Below are 21053 nucleotides of genomic sequence, written 5' to 3'. Positions count from 1 at the left end.
TATGTAGCTATCCTCTTGTAGCCATTTCCTGGCTATGCTCAACACACATCCTAGCTTACTTCAGTTGCAACTTCTGTTGTCTTTCCCATTTTGAGGAGTAGCTAAGAGAAAAGCTCCAGTTATGTTTATTTAATGGGAATTCCTCAGGCTTGCAAATAATTGTGCAACTGGTGAAAAGATTATTTCCTAACCTTTGGTTTTCCTATCTGAATAAAAGTTCTCACAATGAAAGGCTGGATTTTTCAGTAATATTCCCTCAATGCCATGATTGTGAACAGCTTTTAAGTTCGACTGCGTCTTGTTTCGCCACCTTTACAACACATGGTTCTCCTCTTTTATCAACAGACTGCTGAAAGACGAGCGCTCTTTCTCCTTCATCCCTCGTTCTCGGCTGGAGCTCCCAGATAATTTTCCCAAAGAGATTCCAGGGACATGTTACTTCCTGGAGGCAGGGACTTCCCACAGCCACGCCTCGCTCACCAGCTCTCGCTCGGCTCCCCCGGCCTCTATGAGGAAGGTCTCCTACAGCATCGGGACAATGTTTCTAAGAGAAACCAGTTTGTAGGTCCGTGCGCGGGTGTTCAGGCGGGAGCGACTGGACTTGAACCCCCAGAGGACACCCAGGTAAACCAGTCACACAGAGCCGTGGTTATGCAAATGTGTTATGTAAGACGTGGGATTCGCACCTGATTGGTGAAAGATGCTTTCATCGTAGATGAAAGAGAACAACTGTCCCCTTCTCCCCCCCCCGAGCAGTGGAGATATTCTTCAAACGACCTGAGGGACGGCAGCTGCACTAGTCCTTTTTCTACCCTCCAAGAGGTGGACAGGTATAATGGCGTCCAGACAAAGACTGCGCTCCAGCCGGATGTCTCAACTACAGCCCTAGTTCTCATCAGTGGTCCGCGCTCAGACGATACCCAGACCTTTGTCCGGATTGAACAGAACTGGGTTAAGACTGACAGAGACCACACTCATGACCACTGTTGCCCTCATTCGCTACGTGCAAACAGAACAAAACCCCTTTCTCATGTGTAAGGTGGGTGCTGAAGAATGAATTTTGTATGACCCGCTGTCCATCATGTCCAGCATGTCCAAGCCGGGCCGCCAGTAGGAGAAACAACACAACTCTCTGCGTCCTTCATTCACATCTGTCTTTAGGTCAGGTTACGCTTTAGTAAATATAGGAGCTCCTGCTCAAAACTGTTAACATGAGGCCAGCTGGCTGGGGTTTGTCAAGGAAACAAATGGGTTTGTTTTAAACAGGTAAACGACTGAAAGCTAATGCCAACCAGAGTCGAACCAGTCCAGACGTACAGCCTTTATTGTTTCGGGCCCTCCGCAAACTATAGCAGACAATGCTTTAATAATGCAGAGAAACAGAGCGCGCATAACACAAGAGTTAGGATTGCTCTCAGCAGCTTCGTGCTTCTTTGTTTTTTTAGCGCGTTTCATGCTTCTGCCTCTTTTCCGTGAAATCAGTTGTCGGCATTTACCAGCTCGTGCTTTCTTCCATTCAGCCGATCAGCATCTTCTACCCACATGTAGCATCGTCGGAAAGCTTCGCTTTTAGAGGGGACCTGCACAGCTCCGTCTGCAGCTTGCTTAGAGCTTGATCTTTCCATGTGCGCAGGATTTACTGGATTGTTGTGCTGTTTTTTTTTTTTTTTTGTTTGTTTTGTTTGTGGAGCGGTTCACAGTTCCTCACCCCAGTCCTGAAAGAATGTCGAATCAAAGTTTTCAAAGGTGATTTTCTTCTAATTGCACTGTTTATAAAGACTGATGGAAAAGTCCTGCAGTCACTTTAGCCTGTGCAAACTTCAGCTATACACAGTTAAGCCCAACATTATTCACACCGCCCACTGATTTCGATTTTTTTTTTTTTTTTTTTACTGTTATTTTTTTCATAACCTCCAGGTCTTTGAGCTTGAAAGGCCTCCTTGTTCTCACCCTAAACTTTAGCTCCCTCCAAAGACATTTTTTTTATTCATCAGAGTTTTGATCAGGCAGGACAACAACAGGGCCTCTCCACAGTGTCGATGTTACTTTGAGTCAGGAAACTTTTACTTTTCACCTAACTCTGCCTGGAGCATGAATCATTTTGGGCTGTGTACCTGTTTGCTGGCAGACTGAGTACGACTTGCTGAATGAATAACTCAGGCTGTCCCAGACGCCTACAAACATGCTTATTTAAAATTGGCCATCAAAAAGTGGGGCTAAGGGTTTTTGGAAAGTGTGTTTTTTGACTATTTCAGAGACTCTCTAAAGATTTATTCTTCTCTGTTCTAAAGTAGCTTTTATTTATTGCTCTTAATTATGTTCTATGAAATTCCAACCCAGACGTCAGAAATAGAAAAGTCGGGTGAAAGAAAGAGAAGTACAGAAAGTGACAGAGCAGTGGCGCTCGTTTTCATGCTAACGTTGTAATAAGATCGTCACTGCTTATTCTAATACGTTATTCATTCAAAACAAGTTCAAAAATGATAGTGATTACCTAGGCTTAAATATGCTTACCTACTTCTTAGATTTAAAAAAACGCATTAGGCTTTTTTTTTTCTTTAGATTTCTGTTTTATTTTCAGCTAGAGGTCAGTTATATAACTATAATCCTCCATCGATGCATTGGCAGAAAAGCATCATACCATTTTGCAAAGTGATGTAGCAGGACTTAAAAGTAATAAATAAAAATGTGCCAATTTAATTCAAAGATGCCACCAGCACAGGTTCATCATGATGCTGAAGCAACAGCGGGGTTTCTGTGTGTCGTTCTGAAAGATTATTAATCAAGTGTAGGAGTCTGTTCCTCTCTGAAACATGTGCCATATGAGAAATCACTCACTGTTTGTTGGATGCAAAAAATACTATTGCTAACACAAAAAATAGGGCCATTCCCCCCCTCCCCCTCCCCGCAAGTCATGTAAAGAAAAGCGACACCAGCTTTAAAATGCAATATTTCATATTGGTAGAAGTGATGAATAACACAATTATCGACTTTTAACATGCCTGAGCAGTGAACTATTGTCATTGTGTGTGTTAAATAACTAAATGAATAAGCAGATGAATAATGAACTGACGGGATGTTAAGGAAACTATTAAATTGCTAAATTAAAAAGCGATTACACAGCGGGTGGAAGTACATCTGAAAATATAGAATTTTCTGTTTTCTGAAATTTGCTTTCCAGTTGTAGGTCAGTGTCATCACATCTGATCAGTGTTTTTTCTGCAGCGGTCGGGTTGTTGTGCTCTAACTCTGTTTCATCAGATGAGTTTGAAAATACAGCCGCTGTCCTGGGATCAACATGTTAACGCAGCTTTGCACAAGAGGGATTTGGACTTCGAAGGGGCTAAATGTGATCATGCAGCCATTTTTACAGAAAAGGGGCAAAATGAGGATTTGTTAGGTTTAAAAAAAAAAGACTTTTCACAGATTAAATATGGAGCTGAAAACATAAATGTCCAGACACTGTTTTAAAAGACTCAATAATTATTCTCACTCTCTGGTGTTTAATCAGACTAAGTTTCCTGTTTTACGTCAGCTAGGGTTACTAAATGTGTTACGATTTAATAAATGCAAGAAAAATGGTGGAGAGAAACTTTTCAAGGAATTGTTTTTGATACGTTTTCAAATTTAAAAGTTTAAATAAACCAAGATTGCTATGCTTTTAAACAATGTGGAAAAGCCTAAATCAAGGGTTTCCAATCTTTTCAGCCTGCGACCCCCAAAATCACAGTACTGCAGACTGGCAACCCCCTTTTGGCAGGTGGGATGTTATTATTTTTTTTTGGGGGGGTGGATGGGGGGAATTGTAAAGAGTCCTTACAATCTAAAGTGTAGCCTTCCACCTGCATTAAAATGACGAATGTTGGGCATCTTGGAAAGTTATATTTGGTACCTGTTTCACAAATAAAGAAATACTAAATCTTCTTAGCACATCAGCATCTAATCATTAACATTATTCTTGTGTGACATCATGAGAAAAATCTAAAAGGATCAACTATGATATGGGGAAGAGACTAGTCGCCCTCCAGAAGCCCGGTTCTTTCACAATTATCTGTTCAAATAATTCTAACGGTCAGGGTAAAGGAGGTCTGGAGGCCGGCTGCGGCAGAACTTTGCAGGTTGGCGGGGAAAGGCGTCTGGATGCCAGAGACGCAGGAACAACTGAAGACATGAAGCAGAAAGTTGAAGCTTGGGAGCAAATGGGTCTTTGTAATGAGCAATGACTCTAATCATACTGAAAAAGTAGTTACAAAGTGGGGTGAAGACAAAATTTCAAGCAAACACTTGTGAGAGGCTTGTGGAAGGATGTCCAAAATGTCCAAAATAGTTTACCAAATACTAAGGAGGGTGGGGTGGGGATGTATCACTATTTTGTCAATTTCATAATAAATAGAAATAATTTAGTCAGTTTTAATATTAGAAAAAAAGTGTTACGATTTTTATAGTATTGTTGTTATTACTGGCCATATTTATATCTACAATGACTCTAATCCATGATATCTATAATTGCTGTAGGTGCCAAATGATAAAGACTAAATGGTTTAAGTTTATATTTGAGCACTCTTTGAAATGTCTGATGAAGGAAATATTGTAGTATTTAAAAATATATATATTTTTTCATACCCATTATGTTGACCAAACTGTAAAAAAAAAAAGAAAAATCTCCACATATCTATTTTTAAAATTGCTTTGTATTATGAAATTACAAGGGGGAAAAAAAACTGACAGTGGGAGGGTAAAAAAAAAAAAAAGAAGTACAGATCAAAAAATAGTCTAGACATTTGCAACGACATTATTTAGAACAACAAAACAAAACTCCGAACTAGTGCGTCGCTCAGTGGGCTAGTCTGATCTGAAGCAGCGAGTATTTTGTGTCCGGCATGCATTCATTTGTGGACAAGTTGCTGCTCGGCGTCAAGAGTTGGTAGATTGTGTTGTGTGGAGACATTAGCGAAGGCAAAAGATGGCAAAATGTTGTTAACATGCGACCATTTGAAAATGATGCGGCACAAAGTGTTTCTGATATATGGCCGACAACACTAAAGCCGGCGCCTGCAGCAGCCACGTGAAGCAATAATTATCAGGTGTATGCAGGGAGACAGAAATCATTTTTTTTGTTTGTTTTTTTAAGGAATTAAATCTTAAGCAGTCCCATGTAGACACGTTAACATGCTACGAGGTGTAATTACAAGTTAATAATGCATACATGCATTGTTATATAACTGGTAGAGCTCTTGTAGCCTGCACGTATCGAAGGTGTTGTTCTCGCCGAGCTTCAGAGCTCAAGCTCTAGTTTCGGGGCTAAATAAAGCAGATTACGCCAGCCTGACGCCCACACGACTGGTGTCCAACTCTCCAGTCAAGGCTCCGGTTCTTGCATAATATCAAGACATTTAGAAAAATTGTGTGACTCTAGCCGCTCCGACGGAGAGGTTGTCCAGGTGCTGTTTCTCTGCAGAGTCATGGATTGTTGCATCTGCAGTAAATACGCAGACGCAGGCACACAAACAGTTACGGTGGTGAGTGTGTGTGTGTGTGTGTGTGTGTTCAGTGTCCAGTAACATAAAGCCAAAGCAATCGATTTAGTTGTGTTTATTTAACCTTTTTTCTTAAATTTTCAAAACTCACAATTGTGTTTAAGCCTTCTCCTGATTGATTCTGTTTGACTGAATCATTCTAATACTAGAACTTAAACGCATTATTCCACAGACCCCGATTCAAAAAGCGTGTTTCTGTTGTTTTTCTTGGTCAGCTAAATCATTCCTGGCAGTGTTCATGCCACCATGCCAAACATTCTGTATGCTTGAGTAATGTCTTTTTTTTTTATTACTATAATAAATACACTATTCTCTGTATTTGTATTCTCCTGTCAGTTATATTTTCAACTGGTTTCTTTACTGATGTATTGATGATTTTGTTTTTACTTGAACATGAAATGCGTCATTCTCTTCAACATTAAGTTACTTTGTGTATGTTCTGTTAATGTCTGAAAGTTATGAAGTACATTTTGTACCATGATCACTTCTATCCCGAGCGACTCACTTTGCAGTAAGTCTGAGCTTATCAGAAAGCGGTATGAGTTTCATCAGTGGCAGCCTGGCTCTCTCAGCTGAAATAAACATGACCCAAAATTGTCTTAAATGTCCACATTCATAGAGGGGAAAAAAATAATCTCGCCATGCCCCCCTTTCTGTTAAGCGTTCCTTTTCTGGAAGCGGTATATTTGATCACAGGTTTTCATATTTATTTATTCTTTGTTCTGTTTCAAGGCACATCTTGACATGGACAGTGTTTCAACCCTGTTGTTGGGATCAGGTGTTCTGCTGTATTTTAGGGTGCTCGATGACAGCTGTTGGTTTCTGGCTGATGTTTAGGGCACATCGTCTGTCTTACATACTGTAAATAAAAACAAAAGAAAACACCAAGTATCTTTACAATTACAAAAAAAATAATGCCTTGGACTTTTATTGTGAACGCATTTTTCACCTCACCTCACCAAACAATCTGTGTAGCTCGGTTTTTGAATTTGCAGCAGTGAAGCATAAACAAACACATTTGTTTTACAAAACATATACATTACACAAAATAAACTTGAAATTTAGAATCCACAGAATTGACTCAAAATAGCTTAACAAGTTTATAAAAATACAAAAGCCTTAATATTATTCAAAACACTGCAGTGAGAGATATGGGGTTAAAATTCTCCTCCCCACATATAACACCCTGGTTGTTCCATATGTTCCTTACAGGAGCATTTCACTCTCAAACTGCAGGTCTACTGGTGCTTCCTAGAGGTTCTTAAACTAGAATGGGAAGAATGACCACTCTTACTCTCTCTGCTACTTTCTCCTACTACTCTCCAGTCATTCATAATTAGCATTATCAAGTTTTTTGTTGTTATTTTCGAACGTTATGACATGCAGGCTCAGTATGAGGTATTACCGTAAAGTTAACGACTCAGTGCAGTCATCTCTCCGGGGTCACTAAGTGCCTGTTCTGAAAGAGGAGGGATTGCTGCAAAGCCATTTACTCCATGAGCTGGCTTCACATAAAAAAGAAGTGTTACCACTTGGCACAATATGCTGAAATTGGGTATATTTTCACAACCTTTTCCCAAGGTAGCTGGATTTTGGCCCATTTCTCTGGACAAAGCCGGTGTAAAGTGAATCAGGCTTGTAGGCCACCTTGCACACACACACTCAGTTTCCTACAGGACTGAACTAAAGGGCTTTTCGATGGGCTCTCCAAGACATGTTGCTTCAATTTTTCCACAAAATGTTGTTTCCTTGTGTTGCCATCTATTTTGAGAAGTGCATCATTCTGTCTTCTGCTACAACATGATGATGTCTTCCCTGCTTCAATTTCAGCAAGTGACAGGAAATCTCTGCAGAAAAGAAAATCTTTATCCCTGAAGTTGTTTTTTTAAAACTGTAATTAGACTTTTTTTGTTGCTTTAAGATTAAGGCAAGGCAAGTTTATTTGAATAGCACGTTTCAGTAACAAGACCATTCAAAGTGCTGTACATTAACAGAACATAAGAAAGGAAAAGATACAGAAGAAAGGGCATTGCAGTGGAATAGTAGCAGCAGGCCAAGATGTAAGAAAAGTTGGACTAGAAACTAACACATTAACATTCAAAGGCAGCTCTGATCAAATAGGTTTTTGATTTAAAGAAACTCAGGGTTTCAGCACTTTTATAGTGTGCTAGGAGTTTGTTCCAGATGGGTGGAGCATAAGAACTGAAAGCTGATTCTACATGTCTGGTTCTGGGGATCCAGGGTAGACTTGAGCCAGAAGTAATGGCTTCTTTTCTCTCTGACTAACTTCAGCTCGTGTCGGTAAAGGACATCGCTCATTGTGGGGCAGCCTGAAAATGACATTTTCACGAAAAAGTCTTGCTTTTATTTTTGGGGTTGATGCATACATTGGACCCCAAAAACACGTCCAAATCTGGAACGCAGCATCTGTCTCCTTCCTGAACAGCATGACGGCTGGACAGTCCCATACCTGTGAATAACTGTTGTTATGCTGTTATGTGTCTGGAAACTGTGATCAAGAAAGAACCAGACTGGAAATTTTCCACATTTCTTTTCTTGATATCTTTGTTTATTTCTTCAGATTTGCTCTTGACATCATACAGGGAAGGACAGTGTCTTAGAAGATCAGAAGTTTATTTACCACGTCATCTGGGCTTCCCCAAATTGTTTAGATGCGTAGTAAAGTTATTATATATGTTAACTTCAGGTTTTGAGTAAAGTAAAAAAAATAAAAAATCTCCAAGAGATATACCAATTTTTCAATAATATATTTGAAAATCATAACTTCTCTAAAAGATTAGTCTAAAATAAATGCGAGATAGTGATGAAACAAAGTATTTGTGTTTTATAGGGCATCTTAATATTTGTAAAAATATTTGCTTTCAGCTCTAGCTCCACCACATACTCTACAAACATCAGCATGAATGAGCCAAATTACATTCAGACTCTTAGGAAATCCTATATTTGCTTGATTTAACCCAGAAATTACAAAATAGCTCCTCACATTTTGTCCACTATGGGCCGGTTCTGAACTTGCTTCTTCGATCTGGGTTGGATCTGGACTATAAGAAGTACTGCCATAGGGAAACCAAACATCCGCCTGCAGGGTTTTAAATAAGATTACCTATGCAATTTACCTATTTGGAGAAGCTTAGCAACACGGTGGAAAATCGGTTTGAGGATATCTCCAAACCATGCGTTTAATTGGTTATCATATGAACTATTTGAACTTTCATTTTTATTTTATGTAATAGTTTTTTTTGTCTACCAACTAAGTCCTAACATTAATGAAATGTTTTCCTGATGTAGCTCACTCTTTGATTTATTCAGACCCTTCGTTGCTTTGCCTCATCCCCCTGGCACATCATCCGCCCGTCCTCCTGTTACGTCTTTACCCTGTGGCACCCTCGCTGTGTGTGCAGACACACCCCATTACACTAACTGGCGGTGGCGTGTTTTTGCATTTTTCACATGGATCACTTTCACCGGACCACATTTGGGATGAACATCAAACAGGCAAACCAGCTGATGGGCATCAGACACAGACCCACACTGCAGGGATATGAGAGGGGACTTTTCTGCCATTAACATACTGGGTCCGTCTCATTAGCCAAATGCAGCACTCTAGAGTTATGGGATGCCAACAGTGTCAGCATTTCAGCAGTGGGTTCACAGGATGTGTACTCTTTTGTTAACTGACGGGGAGATGTACAGGGATAGTTTCAGTGGTGGCTCGTCAATAGGGGACGCTAGGGTGCCTCCCCCATCAAAATTGCCCACCAAAAAAGTGTTAACACCGTAAATATGAATTACCAAATAAAAAGTAATTAAGCCAACAACAACCTCCCCAAGGAGCATGTTCCCAAAAAGAGGTCGAACAGTATCGTGTGTGCCACTGGGACACATGCTATCAGAAAACCAAATAAATTGGTTAAACCTGTAACTTATCCTTCATTTTATATTTTTATATGAGTGGTGGTGATACTGGGCCAATGTAGTACTTGGCATCCTTGTATTTTTTCATGGAAACTTCCAACTTCAACGATAAAACAGAACATTACCCGAGGTCTTTATTCTGATTTCATTCTGGTTTGGAAAGCTACAAAATGAGGACCACGTGATCCACCTTTATTTTTTTTAATTTGCATACAATGATAAACACTGTCATGATATGTATGTAAATATTAATCCCACTCCCCCTAATTCATTTCTATTTATATAGCACCAATTCACAACACATGTCATCTCAAAACACTTTATAAAGTCAAATTCAATCAAATCATACAGACAGATTGGTTAAAAAGTTTCCTTGACGGCTTTGCAGCAATCCCTCATACTGAGCAGGCATGAAGCAACAGTGGAGAGGAAAACTCCTCTTTAACAGGAAGGAAAACATCCATCAGAACCAGGCTCAGTGTGAACGGTCATCTGCCTTGACCGACTGGAGGTTAGAGAAGACAGAGCAGAGACACAAAAAGCACAGAAGCACTGATCCAGGAGTACTTTCTATGTTAGAGGGTAATGGCAGATGATCTGTCCCTCAGGATGGCGTCGCAGCTAAAACAGAACACCAAACTAGACGCACCTACTATGAAGATAGAAAAAACAGAGTAAGAAATAACAACAAATAATGCAAACTTGGAGAAGAGTAGGATAACCCTGTCTAAAATTGTATGTAGGTCTTTTATATCCTGAACATTATTGTGTTCTCATGAAACCTTAAGTCCACCCAAAGACATGTGGTTATTATTGTTGTTACAGATTTGATAAAAAAGTGTCTTTTTTTATAATTTTGACCCTTTATAACAAACAGGAAAAATATCAATGTTTTTATTCCTAGTATCTCAAACAATTCTTGACTCATAAAATTACCTGATACGTAGTAAAAAAAAAAAAAAATACAAGATAAAATATTTACAAATAGTATTTTTGGAAAGAAAGGCCTATATTGTTTTCAACCTAAACCAAGTAAATTTGGTTTTAAATACAAAATTAGTTAAATATTTTGTGTGTTTGTTTATGAATTGTGGTTCAAGCAGCCATGTTTTTGTAGCAATACAATTTCTAGTTAGAGCATGCGCATAAGGACATACTAATCAAACATTACTAAGGATTGTTCCAGTCCAGGACAATATCTGGACACTTATTAACAGGAGACATAAAATGAAGCCATGGTTTTTCTTGCTGAAGCTGTCTGACAGAAGGGACATCTGCAAACTTGGATAAAACGAAATCAGGGATAATTGATGAAAGGAGAAAGGTCTATGTCCAACTCATTAGCAGAGATCTAATTATGAAAGACACTTAGTTTCCCTTAATTGCTAAAGAGAACAAAGAGACCTGCAAACATCGCCTGATTTATCTATATGAGGTAAATATAGAAGGAAGAAATAGACACAAAGGCTTGACCTTTGCTTTCATTCTGCTTGCTATCAACCAGTTAACTCTTGTTTGATTTTGGATGTGTCCACTTTAAACCAGTCTGATGAACATAAATCTGTATCAGTGTGTATTTCATATCAATAGTTCTACATGATGGACCTATTTCTTCATGATGAATCAGCTGTTCTATCCCCAATCATTACTTGCCCTGTTCTTTTGACTTTTCTTCATTTTTTCCATAGTTCTTCACCTAACATCAAGTTTAAACGATGAAAGAAAATCAAAATTTTCTCTAGGAAGCTCTTATGGAATTTGATCCGCATCGATCTCCTGGAGGACACTGACTGTTTTCCAGGGAACCAAATGGAATAAGAAAAGTTCCCAGGTTATAAATTCACTCGGGGTCAAGTGGGGAAAAAGGTGAAGAGAAACCTTGTGTATCCTTGCTGGTTGTAACATTTTCCATCAGGGTCAGTGGAGTGGGAAAAAAAAAAAAAAGATGAGCAGGATCTGGGATTAGTGTTGATCCATGCAAATTAAAAGATCGCAGAGGAAGCCTCGCAAGGCCGTGTGAACGCCGTGCCCTTCGTGTCCATCTGGATGGGTGCGTGTGTGTCTGTCAGTTCTTGTAACACACCGCTGATACATTGTGGCTCCTCATGCGCCGGTTTGTGCTACCATTTGCACACGTGCACATTCATCGAGATTTAATCTTCAGATGTCTAACACGGTTTATTGGTCCTGTGAGTTATTAACATGCTGAATAATCTGAGATCAGCATAAAGTATCTTTTACAACATTCACAGCTCAGCTAAAGTATCCAAGATTTCAAGAGCTTTTCCTGGAACCCCACATGGGAGTTTGTGATGTTACCTGCCTGTAATTTCCCCCCAAGAGCTGAAATTAAATTAAAAAAAAAAACTCACCGGTTGGGTGTAGACTGTATTATACACCATCCACGTTTACTGGCACTACTGGTGGTGCACAGGAGCTTTAAAACGAGGGGTGCCCAACTCTAGTCCTGCTCCCCAACATCTGCATCAAACTGCAACGTGAATGACACGTTGATCCGTTCATCAACGTGTCATTCAGCTCTGCAGAGGTCTGGTAATGAGCCATTCATTTGATTCAGGTGGCCTGGAGAAAAGAGGCATCTAAAAGTTGCAGGATTGTATACCTCAAGGACTGGAGTTCTCTAAAAGTGAGCCTTGGAGATTTTTACCTTTACCTCCCATACCCTCTCCTCCTCGTCCACCCTGCCCAGCCTTGTTTATCGCACTTCCAGTTGTTTTGGATTTTTTTTAGTTATTGTTTTCCTGTCTTATCAAGATCAACACACCTCTACCCTCCCTGGATGACATGCTCTCTGGTGTTTACCATTTTGAAGAGGGAATCAGTATTGGACATCATATTTGAACGTCAGCACAGTAAGGGATCGCTAATCAAACGTTTTCTAGACGCGCGCCCTAAAATCTAGAACAGGAAAAAAAAACAAAAAAACGTTCACTTACATTACCTAATAGTGGCCCCGGTGATTATATGAAAGACAATTATTTCTCAATGTTGATTTTTTTTTTTTTTTTGCCACCCGTTAAACAATTGTAGTGAAGTTAAAGGTTTAATTTTTCAGTGTGAGATCATGCTGCTGCAATAAATGATGGTTTTGTTTTAATGTTTTTTTTCCCCACATCTTTAGCAGAGGCCCTAAGAAAAAAGAAGGGACGCTGTAATTAAAGATTTTTATTGCTGCTTTTGCCTTTGGTACATTTTGATCAAGCATGGCTGTAATATTGTAAGCCTGCTTCATGTAGGATAATTCATTCAGTGAGTTATATAAAATTTCTGCTCCTGGCTTCTGGAGGTCCAAATGCATTTGGTTGTCTTTCTTACTGAACAAAACCTTTTGATTTTTTCCCTGTTTTTTTTTTTTTACCCTCAGAGGGTATTAGTGTAACTTTCTTTTGGCTTCATGTTTAACACAATTAATATGATTTAATAGAATCTGTGCTCTGTGACTTGTAGAGCATTTTCTTGCTGTGTATTTTCCTCATGTTTTCTACTTATGCACCAAGTTAACAGGTCACTGATCAAAACCCAGGGATATTTTAGGGACTCAATATGTAATAATTTTACTGTGCTTTTAAAAATAAACCTTAAAAAAACACATGTCCCTAATCAACTGACACTGAAAACAGATCTTTGTTGTTGAAAATAATTTTTAAAAATGCAACAAAGTGTCTTCAATGATTTTTAGAGACCAAAAAAAAAAATAAGGTAATTGATACTAAACATTTTTTGACTCCTCTATAAGATCTTTGCAGAAATAAAAGGTCCGAAATACTTTTTATGCAGCCTTTAAGCCTATACTTTACTGTCACTTGAAACTCACAAACTTCAATAATTTTAATATTTCATGTGAAATACAAACGCATCATTTTGAAAAGTTTTCTAAGAATAAAAATCTTAAATATGTGACGTCTTTCTAATCAGTACATTTTCTCCTAAATAAAATCAAAGAAGACTTAAAAAAATGTCTACAGATGCCCTTCATCCAGTTTCATCGAGCCTGAGTTAGTTTGCAAATTAAAAACGGGTGCAATCTTAGTCTCAAAATGTGCAAAGCTCACAGCGACATACATCTAAAGAAGGGCTGAGAACAAATGCATCGCTTACCATTTTGATAGAAGGTACTTGTGCCTATTTCTCAATATGTAAAACAAATCAGCTTATCTGAATCACTTTAGATACTTGATGTTTACAGATGGGTCCTTTGATACGACTGATGCAGCACATAAAAGACTTTGTCCTCTTTCAACACTCCAGAGACTGACTGTATATAATTGTAAGTGTGTGTGTGTGTGTGTGTGTGTGTGTGTGTGTGTGTGTGTGTACGTGCGTGCGTGCATGCTCGGCTGGCGAGTGAGATTTAAGGCCATGCTCTCTGCGCTACTTCCTGGAACATCTTGTAACCTCATTACCATGACATCATTAGGTTCTCATTTAGACCAATCGGATTCCTTTAATCTAATTATTTCCCATAAATTATAAAAGAAGTCCATTATTACAGCCAACAGCTGGCTAATTAGGGCTGGGGTGTACAACTTGTGTGTTCGTGTGCTCTGAGTATTGCTGAGCCTTCGTTCCTTCATCTGCCTCATGCTCATTACCTACAAATAAGATTGCCAAAGTCTAAGGCCATGTGCATCAGTTCCCCATCACTTCATGATCTCAGCTCAGACTTATATTTTCTACATTTGTAATGAGTAACATGCGGCACCCATTTGTATCTACCAGACACGAAGACACAGTGCGTTGTCCTAAAGTAGTGTCCTCAAAACTTGTACTTTCAGAAACTAGTCAGAGTCGTTGGAAAGGTTACATCCATCTTTAAAAGCATTTTGTTCACCTGGTATGAACTGTAGTTAAGCTGACTATCAGTCCGTCCTTGTAACACATTACCAATTTAAAATAACTGTGGAAATCATCTACCACACCGTTAGAAGGGTCATCTTTATCACATTCCTCAAAATGCGTGCAGTCCTGGCTGTCCACTTGTAGCTTCTCTGATTAACTCGTATCACTTTCAGCAGAAAGCTTTGTCTGTGAAGGCCTCACAGGTTTGTTGGACAACATAAGTGAACAAACAGCATCACGAAGACCAAAGAACACACCAGAGTTGGTACCTCTGGATGAGATGCAGAGACTGGCAGCTCAGGTGGGAGAATATGTCAACAGGATAACTATTAGCTGTGCGCTAAACAAGATTGGACCTTTGTGGAAAGGTGGCAGGAAGAAAGCTACTGTTTAAAGAAAATCATGAGGTCCCGTTTAAAGTTTTTCTAAAAGCTACGTAGCAAACCTAGCTAACATGTGAAAGAAGATTTTCTTTGGTCAGATAAGATCAAAGTTGAACTTTTAGGCCAAAATAGAGAACACTAAAAGGCGAAAGTTATCACCGTGCATCATACTGAACGTAAAATAAAGCGCGATGATGGCAGCATCATGCTGCGAAGAAGCTTTTCATCAGTAGGGACTGTAAAGCTGGTCATTGCTTGATGGGAATATGGGTGAAGCAGTCCTTGACGGAGGTCATTAGGAAGATGGAAAAGCCTTGAGACAGGGTGGAGGATTACCTTCAAACATGACAAACACTCCCAAGACATGCAGTTGGAGCAACAATCCAATAGTTTCCCTCTAACCATTTCCATAAGGTAGAAAGTTCAGACCTAAATCCAAGTGAGAATCTGTGGTAAATCTTAAAAAAACTGCTGATAACATATGCACCCCATCTAATCCGACTGAGCCTGAGCTTATTTGCTAAAGAAAAATTGTCTCGGTCTAGATGTGCAACACTGGGAAAGAAACAACCCAAAAGACTTGCAGCCATAGCTGCAGCAAAAAGGGATTCCCTAGTAATAGTATTAACTTGGGTAGCTGACTTCAAAAGCAGGCAATATTTTTTCTGGCAAGTACTAGCAATTATTTTAGCAATGCATCCTTTTTCTTACTCTTTGTGATTATGTACTGCAGTGTATTGATCTATCACATAAAAACCTGATAGAAAAGCAAAGACGTTTGTAGATTTGAGGTGACAAAATGTGCGTTCTGCTGGCGTGAAAACTTTTGCAAGGCATTGTCATCCAGCTTTCCAGTTAAACTTTTCATGTGCCTGTGTGGTGGTTGCCCAGTAAAACCAGTTTCCGCCCACCGTCCAGTAAGATGCTTGGTAAGATGAGTGATGATTTTTAAATGGACCACAGGCGTGGGTGTGTCTGTGCGCCTGTTTGTCTTGCTGCCAAATGTGTCTATGAGCTGGGCCTGTGATGAACAGCAGATCTGGTGCAGTTTACTGCCTGCCTCCTACTCTGAACACAGTAAAGAAAATGGTATGAATAATTGTGGCACAAATAGACGAATGAAAGTCAGCACCCTCTGGCAAAATGTAGGTCTCCCTAAGTGAAACAGAAACTGCCCACTAAACTGTCATGAAGCATCTTTGATCATGAATCAATCAGTCGCTTGGTCCCCTCTTCTTTGGCAAACTGTTTCAATTCATCCACAATGGAGAGCTTTTAAACACAAGTGACCTATTTAATTCAGATTTTTCACTATTCCACTCCAGAACCTTTGTTTTGTTCTAATGATCCTGTTTTAAACAAATTGGCATTGGATTTGCTGATCTGACTCAGTTAATTGTCCTACTTTACTTTTGTTTTTTTCTTTCTTTTCAAACGATCTTTTAGTTAATCAAAGTTCAAGCTGAAGTGTATTTATGTTGCACATTTAAAGACAACTGTGGACTAAAGTCCTGTACAAAAACCCAACAACAAAAGCAGAAAAGGACAAAATCTAAACAACACCAGCCAACCACCCAGTGAGGTCATTAATACCAGCTCAATGGCCTGTGTGAAACGGCCAGGGCCTTGGTAAAGTTATAAACAGGTGATCATTAGATGGGATCCAGGTGGTGCATAAGGCTGCAGGAGGTCAGACAGATACCCAGTAGCCTGTTTGGTCAGTTTCCTAAAAGTCAACACTAAAACTTTAAAATCAACTGTAAGTAGAACAGCGAGGCAATGAAACAGTATGGCAACATGAATGCACTTGAGTCACTTTGGTGGCTGCGCAGTGGGTAGCGCTGTTGCCTTGCAGCAAGAAGGTCCTGGGTTCAAGTCCTGGGTCTTTCTGCATGGAGTTTGAATGTTCCCCTTGTGCATGCGTGGGTTCTCTCCGGGTACTTTGGTACTTCCAAAAACATGACTGTTAGATTAATTGGCCTCTCTAAATTCTCCTTAGGTGTGAGTGTGTGCGAGAATGGTTGTCTGTCTCTGTGTCGCCCTGACACAGACTGGCGACCTGTCCAGGGTGTACTCCGCCTCTCGCCCATTGGCAGCTGGAGATCGGCACCAGCAACCCCTCGCGACACCACAAGGGATAGACGGGGTAGAAAATGGATGGAAAGATAGTCACTTTGGTGCTTTAGTCCTGCAGCGTGTGAGCCCTTTTAAACATCGGGCCCATACTTTTCCACTGGGTCTTATATGTAAGGAAATAAAGTAAAAGTGCTGGATAGGAAGGTATATGTAGTATAACCCGCTTATATATGTTTTCATTCAGCATTCAGAGATGGATCATCATCATCATCATCATCATCATCATCATCATCATCATCATCATCATCATCATCATCATCATCATCATCATCGTCTAGTTATAAAGAGCTTTATAAGCCAAAGTGCTGTAAAGGTAGGCCTACATAAGAACTAAAAGGGAAAACATAAACTAAAATAGCAATTATAATGCAACAAAAGGAATAAGCAAGATGGATGGCTCTCCAAAAGAGTGGCCCAAACCTGTGTGAAGTTTACATACGGTTGAACAGTAATTTCCCCCCCCCCCCCCCCCCCCTCGCCTGCTGTTCGACATCTGCCCTCTGCGAACTTGGTCTATTCGTCTTGTCGTTCTCAGCTGAAACAACAAGCCTCACAGTATCTGCTGGTGAGAGGGCGCAGACGTGCGTTTATCCACATTCTGGGATGAGGAATGGTATGGGAAGCGATTTATGTTTTGGCCACTTGTTGACCTTCGCCGGTCAGGACATGAAGGAACAAGATGTGTTTGTTGAGAAACAGCTGGCTTGAAATAACAGCTCCATGAAGTCCGCAACGCAGCTGACGGTTTCAAGGCCACACGCCTCACTAAAATGAAGAAGAGAAAAGAAACAATCATCTGGTAGAGCTACATTATCGCTCACTTCTCAAACGCCAACGTCTGTTTTGATACCTTATGTTGGAACAATTTAAACAGGTGATATATAAAATATTGAATCCAACCTCTCAACTTCTTGCCCATTTAACCCACAATGACCTCTATGAGCAATTTCAATCAGGTTTCCATCCCTGCCACAGTACTGAAACTGCGCTCATAAAAAATCCTCTCCACAGATTATCTTCAGTTGGTATCACGACACCCTTCACTGGCTTCATTCCTACATTTCTGGCTGCCCTCTCAGTTCATTCAACTAAGAGCCTTCAGTTTCCATCCATCCCTCGTCACAACCAGCACGCCCCAAGGCTCTGTCCTGGGACCCCTACTTTTAGTTATTTACCTTCTTCCCCTCGGCAATTAACCATGCCTGAATTCTCGTGGTATTTGTGCATTCAGAAACATACGAAAATCCATCTTGTCCTGTTACCGCCTCGACCTCTCCTCCTGCCTATCCCAGATAAAACATTGGTTCAGCATCAACGTCTAATAACCAGTGACGAAACTGAGATCCTCCTTGTAGGAATCAAACCTGTTCTGTCCAAAGTTGGCAGTTTCTGTCTCTCAGTTAACGGTACCACGGTCCCCCCTTCACCTCAGGTCAAGAGCCTGGGTGTCTTCCTTGATAGCACTCAATCGTTCACCTCACACAGCAATAGCATCACCAGTCTGCATTTGTTCATTTACGTAATATTATTTGTCTTTGTCTCTCCTTTTCCCTGCACTCTGCATCAGCTCTTATCCCCAGCCTTGTCACCTCACATCGACTACTGTAACTCGCTTCTCTTTCGCCTTCCTTAAAAATCCCTCCATTAGCTTCAAGTGGTTCAGAATACAGCTGCCGCACTATTACCAAAACCTCCTCGTTTCACCACATCACCCCAGTCCTACAGCAGCTCCACTGGCCTCCGGTTTGATTCAAAATTTCTTCTGTACACATTCACGGCCGTCCACAACCTCCCTCCCCCTACCTTTCGGATCTCCTTCACATAACCAGTTCCTCCTGCACCCTTAGATCCTCCTCTTCCATTCTCTTTGCTGTTCCTCCTTCCCGTCTCAGCACCATGGGGAGCAGAGCTTTCTCCTGCTCAGCTCCAAAGCTCTTGAACTCTCTCCCTCCAGACATGTGCAATGCTGACACTTTCTCACTTCAAGTCTAACCTCACCTGTTCAAGAATGCCCACTCACTGTAACTGCCTGTTCTTTCAAACTTTTTAACGCGTGTTGTTTTTATCATGATTTATTGTTGCATTTTTTCTGTGTCCTTGGGCGCTCTGAGAGGAGCTTTCAAATAACATGTATTGATGAATGCAAAAAATGATATGAAAACACAAGGAAGTTTTCTGGAAAAAATATATTCATGAAGTCATGAAACTTGCTTGATGCTATCATGAGCCAAAAATACTGGCATACAACCCATATTATATATATATATATATATATATATATATATATATATATATATATATATATATATATATATATATATATATATATATAATTTATCTTGAATACCAACACTGCATTCAAGACATATCACTTCACACAACCTTCACACTTATGTCCACTTTATCCTGGCATATTGGAAAATGTCTGAGTACTACGATTATAGAATAAAGATAAGACAGTGATCACAAAGAACATTGTTAATGCAGTTTAAAACCATTTTGACCATTATTATTCTGCTATTTATGGCTTTGATGCACACTGGAACAAATTAGTCTTAGTAGCGGGTGAGTCTGCATGTAGGCATTCGAAGCGGCGACCTGAGAGATGAAGCTGATACTCTCAATGATGGATGTGAAATAATTTTCTGGGCCTGTCTGGATGTTGCTTCCTTGGTCTGAAGTGAGGGATGCTGCTTGACTCCCATTAACTTTACAGCTCTTCATGTGAGCAGGGTGAGCTGGGCTGTCATTGGTTAGCAAACCAGACAGAGATGCTGTACCCGATGATGCGCGCTATGGTGAAAGAGCAGCATCGACTTCTCATTGACACCGGAGGCCCTCAGCCTGCGGAGCAAGTTTCTTTTTCCAGGCATTTCTATGAATCCACTTGGGCAATAATGTGAGTAAGGACCACCACTGGTGTGGGGTTTTCAGCTGACACCTGGGGAGGCGGTAGTACTGGTGGTAAGAGGATCAGACAGAGTCCTATTCACCCCCAGACAGGGTTTTTCTAGGTTTTTGTGGCTGTTTTTTTTTTTTTAAAGTAGGCTGACGGGAAAGGGGGAAAGACATGCGGTAAAGGACCTCAGGACGGAATCGCACCCCCGGGTCAGCCACGTCGAGGACTAAGGCTTCCATACATGGGTCATGCTTACTACCCCTGTGCCATCGGAGCACGGCCCATGGCTGCTCTTTTTCCACTGAGATGGGAGTGGGTGAGTGTCAAAGAGACTTCAGAAAAATTGGCCTCCAAACAGGTGTTCATCTACAAAGGTTCGTAAAAGAAACTAGTTTCTCTGTGAACAAGGACCCTGGTGTTCCAGCATCTTTCCATTTAATTTAGGAGTGCTTTGAGCCTCAAGCCAATTTCTTTTTATCTGATGGTAAGATGGTTGAATCTTAGAAAAAAATAGGGTGTCTAAGTTTAAAGCGGACAATTCAATTAAATTTCAATATAATTCAATTTTAATTATATAGCGCCAATTCATGATACATGTCATCTCAAGGCACTTTACAAAGTCAAATTCAATCAAATTATACAGATTGGTCAAAAAGTTTGCTATCTAAGGAACCCCAGCAGATTGCATCAAGCAGCATTCACTCCTACTGAAAGAGCGTAGAGCCACAGTGGACAGTCTGCATTGTCCATGGTTTAGCAGCAATCCCTCAATGCTTCCAAAGGCATGTCCAAAAGTTTTGGAAAGGATAAAGCAGGCTAACATTAAGCCTCTGGAATAACCTCGACGTCAATGTTATTACTTATGGATTATGATCAAAAATTGGTTGCATGCCAGGAAATCTACCAATTTAATTACGTTCTGCTGTTTCTGAGAAGACGAGCATTCAAATACCCATCTCGTTTAATCACATAAGCATGTTGATGGCTACAAACGTAACCATTTAATCATCTATTTCTTAGACTGTATACATGTTTGAGTACGTATGACTAATTTTGACTCTTTATGGATGAAAGAAAACCCCAATTTCATACGCGCACCAATTTTTTTTAGGACTCCTTTAATTTATTCATTGCATTTGTACACACACATAGTCAAAAAACGGTTGAAATGCACAATTTTCAGCCCAAAATGAATATAACAAGCGTGCAGGTGATGAACAGTTGGCCGGTGCCGTAGGATCTATAGCTGTGAAAAACCCAAACAACATCCCTTAGCAATGGTCAAACGCAGAGAAAAGGATT

General features: G+C 40.1%; 1 protein-coding gene across 2 annotated transcripts in view; it reads left to right on the top strand.

Moving 5' to 3' along the window:
* Positions 1-21053, top strand: part of gucy1a2 (guanylate cyclase 1, soluble, alpha 2) — an 84719-nt gene that overhangs the window by 55571 nt on the left and 8095 nt on the right. The window contains exon 9 of one of the 2 annotated variants that reach the window (XR_004933243.1): positions 346-5545. Coding sequence is in view for 1 of the 2 variants with exons in the window: in XM_012859432.3 (XP_012714886.2) it covers positions 346-565 (220 nt within the window). In the remaining variant the exon portion in view is untranslated. Of the gene's footprint in view, positions 1-345; positions 6450-21053 lie in introns of those variants that run through there. The other variant, XM_012859432.3, reaches the window with a different exon arrangement.

This window comes from Fundulus heteroclitus, chromosome 18 (assembly GCF_011125445.2).
Source record: "Fundulus heteroclitus isolate FHET01 chromosome 18, MU-UCD_Fhet_4.1, whole genome shotgun sequence".
Lineage (NCBI taxonomy): Eukaryota > Metazoa > Chordata > Actinopteri > Cyprinodontiformes > Fundulidae > Fundulus > Fundulus heteroclitus.
Note: the sequence above shows the minus strand (reverse complement) of the source record. Positions and strands in the feature narration are given on the sequence as shown.